General features: G+C 45.4%; 1 protein-coding gene across 2 annotated transcripts; it reads right to left on the bottom strand.

Annotated features, from left to right (window-relative positions):
• Positions 1–2928: 2928 nt before the first annotated feature.
• On the bottom strand, positions 2929–14018 carry Dffa (DNA fragmentation factor subunit alpha). 2 transcript variants are annotated; one of them, XM_090335841.1, is made up of 6 exons: positions 13760–14015; positions 11538–11699; positions 8690–8832; positions 5592–5781; positions 5263–5414; positions 2929–4446 (listed from the first exon to the last, which is right to left on the bottom strand). In XM_090335841.1, the coding sequence occupies exons 1-6, from the start codon at positions 13893–13895 to the stop codon at positions 4234–4236; spliced, it is 996 nt and encodes a 331-aa protein (XP_090191967.1). In that variant the 5' UTR covers positions 13896–14015; the 3' UTR covers positions 2929–4233. The 2 variants fall into 2 exon arrangements, with proteins under 2 accessions (XP_090191967.1, XP_090191968.1); XM_090335842.1 differs by having other exon boundaries at positions 4385–4446; positions 5191–5414; positions 13760–14018.
• Positions 14019–14068: the final 50 nt, after the last annotated feature.

Below are 14068 nucleotides of genomic sequence, written 5' to 3'. Positions count from 1 at the left end.
TGTGGAAGTGTGGGGGGTGTGTCACTTAAGTGGTAACGCACCAACATAAACCAAGCAAGAGCTCAGAGGCTGAATTCAAGCACTAGCTTCACTCTCTCCCATTCGCACACGCACGCACGCGCGCGCGCGCACACACACACACACACACACACACACCCTGCATAAGTCCTGCATAAGTGCAGTCACCTTTTAGAGTGCAATGTGGAAACGCTAACAGAGAACAGCCTTCTGCCTCCATTAGACGTTTTCAAACTGTGGAAGATTCACTATGGAAAGCTATGCACCGAATTTGTGTGAGTAGATTTCCAAGTTCTTAGAACTTCAATTAGCGTAAGATCCAGCCAAAATAACTTAAGGCAGAACCCTACAAATAAAATAAAAATGGGGACAAACTCTGAAGGGAAAAAGAAAGTTAATTAGGAAATTAAATAGCTAAACAATTTGGTGAATATAAGACATTATTAATTCGTGTAATTAATGCAATATATATTTAAGCAGACCTACTATTATTTTATTCCTTTCTCTCTGGAAAATGAAAAATCCATTAGTTTTTTTTCCCTTGCTTTTACCCAGAAATTAAAGGTTGGTAAGTGGTAATTAGCATAGCTTCTGTCAAAGTCTATTGCCTAATAGGGACCGACATTTGACTTGAGTTGAAAGAATGGAACGTGGTTAATGGAGAGTTCATTAGTCCCAGCTGCTTTCTTTGACATTCTTTTCTCCTACTAGAAGAGCGGGCAGGCCCCATTGGCTCTCTCCTATTTTTAGACATATTGCTGTGTTGCTACGTTTCTATTCCAGAAGGTCTGAGGCAGTGTAGGAGAGCTGGATGATCTAATGTGTTTGCTGTTCTCGCTACATCCTTGGGCTGGAGTTTGCAGACTAAGGCTTTGCCCTACAGACTCACAGATAGGGGCTTCCCACCTCCCATATTTCTGCCCCTGGGAAATGTAAAGGTCCACTCTCCCCAGGCTATCATACTAGGTATTGAGCTCTTTCTCTCATAGCACTTCATGAATCCTCTCAACCTTGGTCCCTTAAGGATATCCTAGTGTGCCTGCCTGAGGAGGCTGTGTTACCCTAAAGCCCACTGTTTCCCTTCCTACCTCCCTTCCTCACAGGGCCTTGCTATAACTCAAGCTGGGCTCGAATTCTTGATTCCACTTCCCTTTTCCCCCACAGTACAATCACCCTATCCAATTGGCATGGTGCAGTTGGGTTGGTTTCAAGCACAGGATACTGTCCAGACTAGTTATTTAAAGCACTCCAGTGTACCTGACAGAGAGAAAGGAAATAAGCCAAGATTGGTGGTGTGCGATTGTAATCCCAGCAACCGAGGAGGCTGAAGTGGGAGGGTCACTTGCACTAAGAGTTTGAAACCAGGCTGGGTAACAAAATGAGACTCATATCTCAAAAGCAATGTAAAACACAGAATTGTATCTTGATCTGTTTTATATTTTTAGCAACAGTACTGGGGCTGGAACTCAGGGCCTGGGGGCTGTCACTGATCTTTTTTACTCAAGGCTCATGCTCCATCACTTAAGCCACAGCTCTACTTGTGGCTTTTTTTCTTCTGTGGATCATGGGGCTTGAACTTGGCCTGGATGTTGTCCCTGAACTCCTCACTCAAGGCTACCTCCCTACCCTTGAGCCAAATTCCCACTAGAGGCTTAATTGGAGATAAGTTTTCAAGAGGTTAATTGAAATCTTAAGTCCTTTGATGCCCAGGCTGGCTTTGAACCTTGATTCTCAGATCTCAGCCTCCTGAGTAGCTAGGATTACAGGCATGAGCCACCGTGCAAGCATACTTGTGGCTTTTTCCGAGTAGTTTGCTGGAGACAGGAGTCTCATGGAATTTTTGCCCTAGCTGGCTTCAAACTGGAATCTTAGATTTCAGCCTCTTAAGTATCTACGATTACAGGAGTGAGCCACCTGGTGCTGGAATATTTGTGTAGGTTTAATGTACACTGAATTTTCTAGGAATGTAGCTCCCATGTAACTCAAGGATAGAGGTGATATTTTGTTTAGAACATTTTTTTTACCCCGTTACCAGGGGCAATGCTGTTTGAATTCACAATCACATTACCTGCCAGTCTGCCAGTCAAATTCAAGGTAATCTGATGGTAGTATAAGCACTCAATAGTTTTAATGTATCTTTGGACACAGAAAATTACACACTTATTAGGAATTTCTGTCCTCTTGCATCTCCTCAAACATGACAGTTGAGGTTTTTAATTTTGTTTTCTTTTTTGGGGGGTCAATTGTGGGTCTTGAACCCTGGGCCTGGGCATTGTCTTCAGCTCAAGACTGGCAGTTTAATTGGAGATAAGTCTTATGGACTTTGAACTGTGATCCTCAGATCTCAGCCTCCTGAGTAGCTATGATTACAAGTGTGAGCCACCAGCACCCAGCTATTTAATTCTTTTTGTGTGTGTCATGCCATTCCTGGGTTTGAACTCATGGCCTGTGCTGTTGCTGAGCTTCTGTGCTCAAGGCTAATGCTCTACCACTTTGAGCCACAGTGCCATTTTTCGTGGCTAATTGGAGATAAGTTTAATGGTGCCTGGTGGTATTTAATTCTTTGGAATGAATGAGAGTCATAGACCAGCTATGGCTTTTATTTAACAGTAATTAGAGAAATTACAAAATAAGCTGCGAAAAGGGAAATGGGAAAACACTTGAGAACCCTTGCTTAAGGCTTAGTAAAAGGATGCTCACTGGAGCTAAGCCCTCACTGTAGGTCAAAAAAACTTTTTTTTTTTTTTTTTTTTTGCCAAGGACAGTGCTTAGGCCCTGAGCTTCAGCCCAAGACTGGCAAAAAAAAAAAAAAAAAAAAAAAAAAGAATTTATAAGTACTTTCTTGCCCAGGCTAGCTTCATACAGTGATCCTCAGATCTGAGCCTCCCAAGTAGCTAGGATCACAGGCATCCAGTCCTGGGGCTTGAACTCAGGTCCTGACCACTATCTATGGGCTTTCTCAAGGCTAGCACTCCACTACTGGAGCCACAGTGCTACTTCTGTCCTTTTCTGTGTATGTTTCTGTGTATGTGGTACTGAGGAATTGAATCCATGTCTTCGTGCATACTAGGCAAGCATTCTACCGCTAGGCCAAACTCCCAGCCCCTAGGAAACATTTTGTGTTTTGTTTGTTTTCTGTATTCTGCTTAATTGGCCAAGGTGATGCTGAGGTGTCACTCTGGCAGGGTGTCTGCCTAGCACACATGAGGATTAGGGTTTCACCCCTAGTACCAGACACAAACACAAAACTGGCAAATGGGCCCGTCAGTACGTTTAATATATGTTCTTATGAACGTATATTAAAAAGTTAGGTATCTCAATTACTAGTTATCTTTGCCCTGCGATGAGACTTTGCAGAACAAGTCTGTGTATGAAGCAGAAGAGCTTGGCTCTGTGTCCAGAGAGACTGGAGCCAGAGCCTGTGGAAATTGCTTTAATGACTGTTTTATAGTTTTATACCCCCTGCTGATAAAACAAATTAGGAAAAGGAAAAGAGTTTCACAGTGGAAGCATATAATTTCACAATATTGAGTTAGATATTAGAAATGGTGAATTAGGCTCTCTGTATGTCCCTATGGCCTGCAGAACTTAATACGTGCTTTAAAAATAAAACTCATTAGTGTAAGAAATAAGTTTGTGGCCATAAGCAACACTCCACTAGTCACTTTCTAAAATTCTGAAATTCCACAACAAGAACAGGGAATTCAGAATATGTTATTTTGGGGACAATGAAGGAAGGAGTGACACTGATAAAGACACCCTGTACTCATAATCTGATTTATGGAACTGAAACCCATTTGTACTTTTCTTTTTTGCCTGTCCTGGGTTTGAACTCAGGGCCTGAGCACTGTCCTTGGGCTTTTTCAAGATTAGAGCTCTATCACTTTAGCCACAGCACCATTTCCAGCTTTTTCTATGTATATGGTACTGAGGAATCTAACCCGGGTTTTCATGCATGCCTGGCAAGCACTCTACTAGTAGGCCAAACTCCTGGCCCCTGGACAAATGCTTATAAACAGTCCTGTTAGTACAGCCCTATCATTTGAAGTAGGTAGAACAGCTTCTGTGGAGTGAACATAAGTCAGGCTTCCAGCCTGTGCCAGAAACACAGGCGGAGTAGAGGAGAATGTAGTAACAAAATAATTGGGAGGTGGAAGGTATGTACTGACAAAACCCAAGGCCAACAGGTATTCCTCGGCAGGTTTCTGGCTGTAGCTATGTAGCATCTTGTCTGGCTCGTTTAGAACTCTGAGGTTCCCTTGGCAGGGAACTGTTCCTTGCTGAAACATTCCGCAGAGATCGCAAGCTTTGCAGCTGCTGCAAGCGCAGGGCGAGCTCCCGGGTACAGGCCTGCTGAACTGTTTCCGTCTTCTTTAGGTCCCAGTTTAAGGTAACAGCCAGTGCATGAGGCTCTTCCTTGGAAACCAACTGCAGCAAGAACAAAACCAATGAAAACCACTGCTTCTGTGACCTCACTTGAGCTTCCACAGTTCTCTTTAGGAAAGCATGACAGGGCAACATCTAGGTATGTTCTCTGCACTGAAACACCAGCTTTCTTCTACTGCACATGACCACTTGCTGCCCCCTGCCCCCCCCCACCCCCAAGCCCTTTCTAAAACCATTCAACATAACAGGAAATTGAGCTATGTGCAAGTAAATACAAGTTCCTTCCCTTCTATCTACAGTAGGGAGGTACTTGGAAGATGGGGGAGGAGGGGACAAGAACAAAGGGTAAAAGTAGCTCCCACCCATTGTCAAGCTTCTAGTTCCTTGGTCTAAAGATAGCCAGCATAAAATGATCCTTCCAAGTTTGCTTGGGGGTACCAGGGACTTGAACCCAGGACTTCATATTTACTAGGCAAGTGCTCTACCACTGTACAACATCCCCAGCCCTAAGTCTGCCTCTTGATGTGCTATTTTTCAGGCCTTAGGGATTAACTACTGGGTCTTCTCTGTCCCCTGACATCTGGCATAAGTTGCCTCAGAAGTCTACACCTTGCTGCTTTCCCTGTCTGGACCACAGCATGTGAACCTGAGGAAGTATACCCATTTTCTTGTAAATTAGATTAAATGAGGGGGGTGTGTGTGTGTGTATGTATGAATGCTTTGGCATGTAAGAGGGCAAGCTGGCATCTGTCATCCAGGGTCTGCAAAGGTGGAAGGAAATCCCACCATATTTGCAGTTATACTACATCTCCACAGCACGTCTTCCTCCGCAGCTCAGTATCCCTGGTTCTCGCCCACCTCCAAATCCTGACTAGATAAACTCAGCTCTGGAGCAGGCCTGTCCTTCAGGGTGCTAAGGATCTGGCTCGTGAGGGCGATCCTGGAGGCGATCTCTCTGCTGACGCCTGTGTCCACTGTATCCGCCTCTTGGCTGAAGGCTGCTTTGGACTCTGCAAAGCACACAGAGTGGAGATAAGCGTGCTGTGAAACCACACGGCCACACAGGCAAGAAGGAAATGGCACCACAGGGGTTTTAGCTATCCTACCCATCTCTTTTCTCCGGCGAAGGCTTCTGAATTTTCCTAGTGCCCACCCTCCACACCCAGCCACCATAGTAAGGACCCCACCTTTCTGCTTAGATAAGATGCTGCCCTCCTTCTCCAAAGCCTGGAGGTAAAGCTCTAGAAGTTGCTTGGACTGGCGGGCTTCCTCTCTTTGGTCGAGCACCTGCTGAAGCGTATTCTGGAGTCCTTGGACCGTGGCATAATTTTGGCAAAGTTCCTGAGCCAGGTCTGAACATGGAACATCAATGAGCACCTGCAAAACAACCAGGATTCTAAATATGGAGCTCTGCCTCTCAAATTCATCTCCTTTGCTCAGTGACTGACTATGGCTGGTTGGGGACCCAGAGAGAGACATTCAATTTGTCCAAGATTATGCAAACCTGTGGCAAAATGATGCCCTGATGTTTTTTTTCCTTTTCCTTTTTTTTTTTTTTTTTCCCCACCACCATGCCCGGCTGCCTTGATGCTTTTGTTAAAAACAAAATCAGGGCTGGGAATGTGGCTTAGTGGCAGAGTGCTTGCCTAGCATGCATGAAACCCTGGGTTCGATTTCTCAGTACCACATATATAGAAAAAGCCAAAAGTGGCACTGTGGTTCAAATGGTAGAGCGCTAATTTGAGCACAGAGGGACAAGCCTAGACCCCAAGTTCAAGTGTCAGGACTGGGAAGGTGGGGGGAGGGGAGCAACACCAAAAACTAAAAACCAATATCAGCCAGATACCAGTGGATCACATCTGGAATCTTAACTACAGATATCAGAAGCTCTTGGTTAGAAGCCAACTTGGGCAGAAAAGACATCAAGACTCTTATTAAACAACAAAATTGGCTGGGAGTTTGGCCTAGTGGTAGAGTGCTTGCCTATGTATGTACCACATACATAGAAAAAAACCTGAAGTGGTACTGAGGCTCAAGTGGTAGAGCTCTAGCCTTGAGAAAGTCCAAGGACAGTGCTCAGGCCCTGAGCTCAAGCCCAGGACTGGCAAAAATAAATAAATAAACAAAAATAACCCAGCAATTAATCAGCTAAAATGCCAGACTAAAGGTATGATTTAAGTGGCAGAGCAGAAACTGTAAACAAGAAAGGTGAGTAAAGTTGGGCGGGTGGCTCACTCCTGTAATCCTGGCTACTCAGGAGGCTGAGATCTGAGGATTTCAGTTCAATGCCAGCCCAGGCACTAAAGTCCATGAGACTCATCTCCAATTAACCACTAGAAAACCGGAAGTGATCCTGTGGCTCAAGGAGTAGAGTGGTAGCCTTGAGCTAAAGAGCTCAGGGACATACCCAGGCCCAGAGTTCAAGTCCCATGACTGACAAAAAAATAAGGGGTGGTGGTGGTAGTTTTTCCTAGTGGTAGAGTGCTTGCCCTAGTATGTATGAAGACCAAAGTTTTATTTCTTGATACCACGGCTCAAGTGGTAGAGCTCTAGCCTTAAGAAAGCACAAGGCCTGGGCCAGTCAACCCAAGCCCAGGACTGGCCAAAAAAAGAAAAAAGGAAACAAAACAAACCCCAATTTGTTTACAGAGCTATACATAAACACATACATACACACACACACACACACACACACACACGCACACACACGCACACACACGCACACAGACACAGACACACGCACACACACACACAGCTATGTATGTACCAAATCAAGAGAAATGTTTTAAGCAAAAATTCCTGTAATGATTTTAATATTATTTTTTTTTTAAAAAATATTCTTATTCAGAACTTTAAAAGATTTTGTTTTAAAAATGCAACCTAAAGCAGGGGGCTGGTGGCTCATGCCTATAATCCTAGCTACTCAGGAGGTAGGCAGGATAGCTTGTGAGAGTCTTATCTCCAATTACCCATCAGAAACCAGAAATAGATCTGTGGCTTGAGCGGTAGAGCGCTAGCCTTCAGCACAAAAGCGCAAAGCCCTGTGTTTAAGCCCTAGGATTGCAAACACACAAAAAGAACCATCAAGCAAAGGAGCCAGGCAGCCATGGCTCAGACCTGAAATCCTTGCTACTCAGTAAGCTGAGATATGAGGATCATGGTACAAAGCAGCAAGGAAAGTCTGAGACTTTTTCCCATTTTCTAGAGGTAAATTATAGATAAAAGTCTCAGGTCCTTTTGTGCTGGGGCTGGTTTTGAACCTTGATCCTCAGATCTCAGCCTCCTGAGTAGCTAGGATTACAGGTGTGAGCCACCTAGCTTGGATCAGTCTGAGACTCTTATCTCCAAGTAACCATCAAAAAGCTGGGAGTGGTGGCCGGGAATTTGGCCTAGTGGTAGAGTGCTTACGTAGTAGGCACAAAGACCCAGGTTTCATTCCTTGGTACCACATGCATAGAAAAAGCCAGAAGTGGTGCTGTGGCTCAAGTGGTAGAGCCTTAGCCTTGAGAAAGCCCAAGGACAGTGGTCAGGTCCTGAGTTCAAGCCCCAGGACTGGAGAAAAAAAAGAAAAAAAGCTGGGAGTAGAGCTGTGACTCAAGTGGTAGAGTGTAGGCCTTGAGTGAAAATGCTCAGGACCAGGACTCAGGCCTTGAGTTCAAACTCCAGTACTGGCACAGACACAAAAAACCAACTGGGGGCCGGGAATTTGACCTAGTGGTAAAGTGCTTGCCTAGCATGCACGAAGACCTGGGTTCAATTCCTTGGTACCACATACATAGAAAAATGCCAGAAGTGGTGCTGTGCCTCAGGTGGTAGAGCTCTAGCCTTGAGAAAGCCCAAGGACAGTGCTCAGGCCCTGAGCTCAAGCTCAGACTGGCAAAAAACAAAAACAACCAACAACTGCTGGGCAAAACACTTGCCTGGCATTCACGAGGTCTCCATTCAAATCAAAACTACAAAAAGAGTAAATAAAAATAAGCGCTAAAGGCCAGGAGTTTGGCCTACTGATAGAATGCTTGCCTAGCATGCACAAAGACCGGGGTTCGAGTCCTCGGTACCACATACATAGAAAAAATGCCAGAAGTGGTGCTGTGGCTCAAGTGGTAGAGCTCTAGCCTTGAGAAAACCCAAGGACAGTGCTCAGGCCTTGAACCCAAGCCCAGGACTGGCAAAAAAAAAAAAAAAAAAAAAGCACTAAAGGCATGACTAATGGACTGCCAGGCCTGGAAGGCTTATGACCAGCAGCAGAAGCCAGCTGAGTGCCCTCCGGTGGTGGAGCGCTTACTTGGAGGTCCTCTTCTGACAGCAGGATAATGCTGGACAGATCTTCTTTCAGCTGCCTGGCCAGGTCCTTCCATCTCGCTCCAGCCCCGCTGTCTGTTTCATCTACATCAAAAGATTCCTGGGAAACCCAAGCTGTGCCACCATCTGATATAAGGAAAAAGAATGCCGGTCACCATACGTTCAAGCACTGCTTCTGTCTCCTCTGCTGACACACAGACTTCTGGAGCATGAGTGCTCCTTCTAGACTACTTGGGACCATTCCACCAGGAACGAAGCTCCTTCTCCTCAAGGACTCACAGCGAGGGTATAATTTTCCTTCTGATTTCAGTTTATTTCTATATACCTGCTCTATATTCTTCAGTAGGAAAAAGACACTTAACCCCAATGTCTGGACCCAACATCCTGCTCCTGTCTTTTGATTAGTCTTTGTGTCTAGGTATTTTTTAGAAAGCGTGAGTGTGTGCGTGCATGCATGTGCATGCGTGCGTGTGTGCGTGCATGCGTGTGCATGCATGTGCTCGCTCCAGTCCTAGGGCTTGAATTCAGGGCCTCACAATATTGCTTGGATTTTTCAGTTAACGCTGGTGCTCTACCACTTGAGCCATACCTCCATATCTGAATTTTTGTGGGTAACTGTAGGAAAGAGTCTCATGACCTTTTCTCCCTGGGCTGTCTTTGAACCATAATCCTCAGATGTTGGCCTGAGTAGCTAGGATTAGAGGCATGAGTCATCAGTGCCCAGCTAAAGGTGTGTTGTTTCAGTATACTAAAACCAATTTATTCTCACCAACAAGTCTCCTGGACCTGGTACTGGAGCCCATTCTTCATTGGAACAAGCCACTGTCTGCTGCCCTTGGCCCCATGTACAATGGTGGCAGGTAGAGCCGTTGAAGGGTGATATCCTTTACTTAGAGGCACACACACACACACACTTTCTTGAAGATATTCCTTTAGTTCTATGATCACTTATCTCCACTATCAGTTGACTCTGAATCTCCAGTGATGATGATGATGATGAGAATGATAAGTAATATTTCTTGAATCCCTACTGGATACTAGTTAAGATTGGTTGAGAATTACTGATACAACACATTTGACAAAGGCTGAAGACATTCTTGTTGGTCACAGCTGAGGCAGAGGTTAGCATTGGCATCCAGAGGTAAGAGACCAACCAGAATGTTACTAAAGGTTCTACAAAGTACACAGCAGCCTCTCCTCAACAGAATTTTCTGGGCCCAAATGTTAATAGCATCATTGAAACCAGGTTTGATATATATATATATATATATATATATATATATATATATATATATGTCTTACAATAATACTAGGAGATAGGTTCTGTAATTTTTTTTGCTAGTCCTGGTGTTTGAACTCAGAGCACGGGCACTGTCCCTGAGCCTTTTCATGTGCAAAGCTCTTCCACTTGAGCCATATCACCACTTAGTAGCTTCTTCTGAGTAGTTTATGGGAGATAAAAGTCACATGGACTTTTCTGCTCAGGCTGGACACTGAGATCTCAGCCTCCTGAGTAGCTAGGATTATAGGCGTGAGCCACTGGCATGACAGTAAGTGGACATGACAGTAAGTCTGCATGACCGACTTATGACAGTAAGGAAGTAAGAGGTAATGGAATTTTTCCGAGTCCTCTGGCTAGTAAATGGAAGAGGCAAGATTCAGCCCCGGCTGCCTGACTCTATCCATCATTGATTTTGCTGCCATACTGCATTTTAGTTGCTGTCAGTCTTTTAGCTGGTTGAGAATCATGTCTCATTCATCTTTATCCCCAGGACTTAGCTGTGTCTGGCACATGGAAGCTGCTCAGGTGCACATTTATGGCATAAGTGCTTTGACAACCACACAATAATAACCAGATACTTACCAGTACAGCAAATGAATAATGAGCTCAATAATGCTTAGGGAATGTAAATTAAAATTACAATGAGATACCGCAGCACTTCAGTGGCTATGATCAAAAAACAAAAGAGCTGGACGGGGTGGCTCACATCTGTAATCTTATCTACTCAGGAAGCTGAGATCTGATGATCTAGGTTCAAAACCAGCCCAGGTGCTAAAGACCATGAGACTCTTATCTCCTATTAACCATTAGAAAATGGGAGTGGTGCTGTGGCTCCAGGGGTAGGGCAGTAGCCTTGAGCTGAAGAGCTCAGAGACAGTGCCCAGACCCAGAGTTCAAGTATTAGGACTGACAAAAAGTAAAAAAGGATAGCTGGTCACTAGTGGCTTATGCCTTGTAGTCTTAGCTACTCACAAGGATGAGATTTGAGGATCACAGTCCGAAGCAAGCCCGAGGAGAAAAATCCCACAGGTACTTATCTATAACTAATTAGCAAAATATCACAAGTAGAAGTATGGCTCAAGTGGTAGAGAACATGGCTTGAGTGAAAAGCTAAGCAAGAGCATAAGACCAAGAATTTGAACCCAAGCACTGAGGAAGAAAAAAAAGAAAAGTAAAAAAGAAAACTATCAATGAAGACAATGGGAAGAAAAGAGACTCCTTACAAAGTGGTGGAAATATAAATTAGCACACTCATTAAAAACAAAACAAAACATGGGTGAGGCATTGGTGGTTCATGCCTGTAATCCTAGCTACTCAGGAGGCTGAGATCTGAGGAACTTGGTTCAAAGCCGGCCTGGGCACTAAAGTCCTTGAGATTCTCACCTCCAGTTAGCCACCAGAAAACTGGAAGTGGTGTTATAGCTCAAATGGTAGAGCAGTATCCTTGAGCAAAAGAAGCTGAGGACCTGAGTTCAAGCCTTAGGACCGGCAAAAACAAAACAAAACACAAAATCATGCAGATGTTGTGTACACAGCCAGGTTTTCTTACCTGAATTGTTGTATCTCCACTTCTCATTACAGGCCAAAGCCACAAACTTCGTATTGGAAGGAAGACACAGGAAGTAGTCGTCATCATCCACTATGGTTCCATCCTCTGCCAGGACCAGGGTGACTGGTGTCAGGGTCTCATCAATGCCCAGAACGTCACAGGCTGAGAAGAGAAAAATATTTGGCACTAAGGTATCTCTCTCTATATATTTTACCTGACCTAGTGCTCGTCTTCAGAGCTGTGAAGAATTCCTGGTCAATAACAACTACTGTGGTAACAGCTATGTAACTATTAGCACTAATACTTACATATGCCCAGTACTGTTCTCAATGCTTTTCATATAAAGATATTATAATTCCTTTCCCCCCGCCATTTTTTTATTTGTTGCCAGTCCTGGGGCTTGAACTCAGGGCTCAGGTGCTGTTGTTAAGCTTCTTTTGCTCAAGACTAGCACTCTACCACTTGAGCCACAGATCTACTTCCAGCTTTTTCTGGTAGTTTAATGGCAGTTCTGGGCTTGAGCTCAGGGCCTGAGCACTGTCCTTGGACTTTCTCAAGGCTAGAGCTCTACCACTTGAGCCTCAGCACCACTTCTGTTTTTATTCTATGTATGTGGTACTGAGGAATCAAACCCGGGTTGTCTTAGTGCATGCTAGGCAGGCACTCTTCCACTAGGCCAAACTACCAGCCTTCTTATCTCCTATTAAGGACAACAAAAGCCAGAATAGTGAATAAACGAATGAATGATTCTCTGATTCTCTCTCTCTTTTTTTGGCTAGTGCTGGGGCTTAAACTCAGAGCCTGAGTGTTGTGTCTGAGTTTCTTGTGCTTAAGGCCAGTGCTTTCCCACTTGAGCCACAGGTCTACTTCAGGACTGCCAAAAAAAAAAAAAAAAAAAAGGAGATAAGAAAATCTCCTGGACCTTATTGTCCTAACTGACTTCAAACCTTAGTCCTCAGATTACAGTTTCCTGCATAGCTAAGATTATAAGTGTGAGCCACTGTGGTCTGACTCTCACTTGTTTTTTTTTTTTTGAGCCAGGGCCTATATGTATCCCAGGCTGGTCTCAAACATAGTGTATGTGCTGGTACTGCTTAGGGCTTGAACTCAAGGCTTCAATGTTTTGCTTGGCTTTACTCTTCAAGGCTAGTGTTTTTGCCATTTGAGCTGTTTCTTAACTTCCAGCTTTTTGCTAGTTAATTGAGCTAAGCGTCTCTTAGATCTGTCTAACCAGGCTGGCTTCTAACAGTGATGCTTACAGCTCATCCTCCTGATTATAGGCATAAGCCACGAGTGCCTGGCACTTTTGAGATCCTCCTGTTTCAACCTCCTGAGTGTTGGGATCATGGGTGTGAGCCACCACACTTGACCACAGTATATTTTCATTTTTACTATCACTGAGCAAGAAGCTTTCTCCCAGGTTGTACCATCCTGCTGGATGACAGTAATGCCTAAAGCACCAACAACCCTGGATTAAGATACCACAAATATACTTCAGCAATGCTGTCTGTCACTCAAGATAGAACAGCTAGCCTCCTATAGACCAAACTGCAGAGAACCAACACTCCTCTGTGCCAAGGCATCCAGCCAAGGCACCGAGGGACACTAAAATTGAAGTCACGTAGTGCCAGGAAAATATGTAAACGCTGATGTGGCAAAATCCATGTCACCAAACCCTTCAGAGTGCTTAGGTCACTTCTAGGCCTCACATCACCTATTAGGTATCTGTTGTATTTTGGTACCGAGGAAGCACTGCCAGCTCTAACACACACGTATGTGGCTGGCTCACGCGTTAAGCCTGCAGAACGTCTTTGGGTACATAATTAGTTGTTACAGGCTAATAACAGGTATACGTCACCTGAGTGTACTGTTCTTTGGAGCACAGGCTTTCTGCTCACGGGCCAGGGGGCGCTGGGGGTAGACCACACCTGGGCAGGGCTTGCCCTGGGGCCCATCTTCTTCAATGGGAGCGGCAGGAACACACTGGGCTCTGTTTGACCCAGAATCTGAATTATTTTAAGCACGACACGCCGTGGAGCCAATGCTGATTGGCCTGCGCCACTCCTCCCGCTCTGCTAGTCTCTTCCAGGGTTAGTGCCTAAAGCCCGTCAGTCACTCTGATCCTTCTGTCCCCGGGTCGCCTTGCCCGTCCCTTCCCCGCCTAGGTCCGGACGAGCTCATCCTGGCGCCGGCCTGGAGCTCAGGTCCCGTCCCGTGCCCACCTTTGCTCCTCAGCTCCTCGAGGCAGGAGGCTGCCACGCCGTGCTGATCGCGGCTCTGGTTGCGACGCAGCAGACACGGCTTTAGAGACCGGAGCTCGCTGGGATCCGGGGCGCCAGGACCTGGAGCCACCTCCATCCCCTCAGGTGGAACCGGACGTACGCCCGGAAACAGCGCCGCGCCGAGGACGGCGCTCGGCCTCCACTCCCTCCGGTGGCTGGCTGGGACGACGTCGAGTTCTTCTTCGCCAATCGCGCGTTAGACCGAGGCACGCCGGGAAATGTAGTTCTAGCTGCCGCTAATCGCCTTGA

This window comes from Megascapheus bottae, chromosome 6 (genome assembly GCF_031878675.1).
Source record: "Megascapheus bottae isolate mThoBot1 chromosome 6, mThoBot2.hap1, whole genome shotgun sequence".
NCBI lineage: Eukaryota > Metazoa > Chordata > Mammalia > Rodentia > Geomyidae > Megascapheus > Megascapheus bottae.
This window is presented reverse-complemented; position numbering and strand designations above follow the sequence as displayed.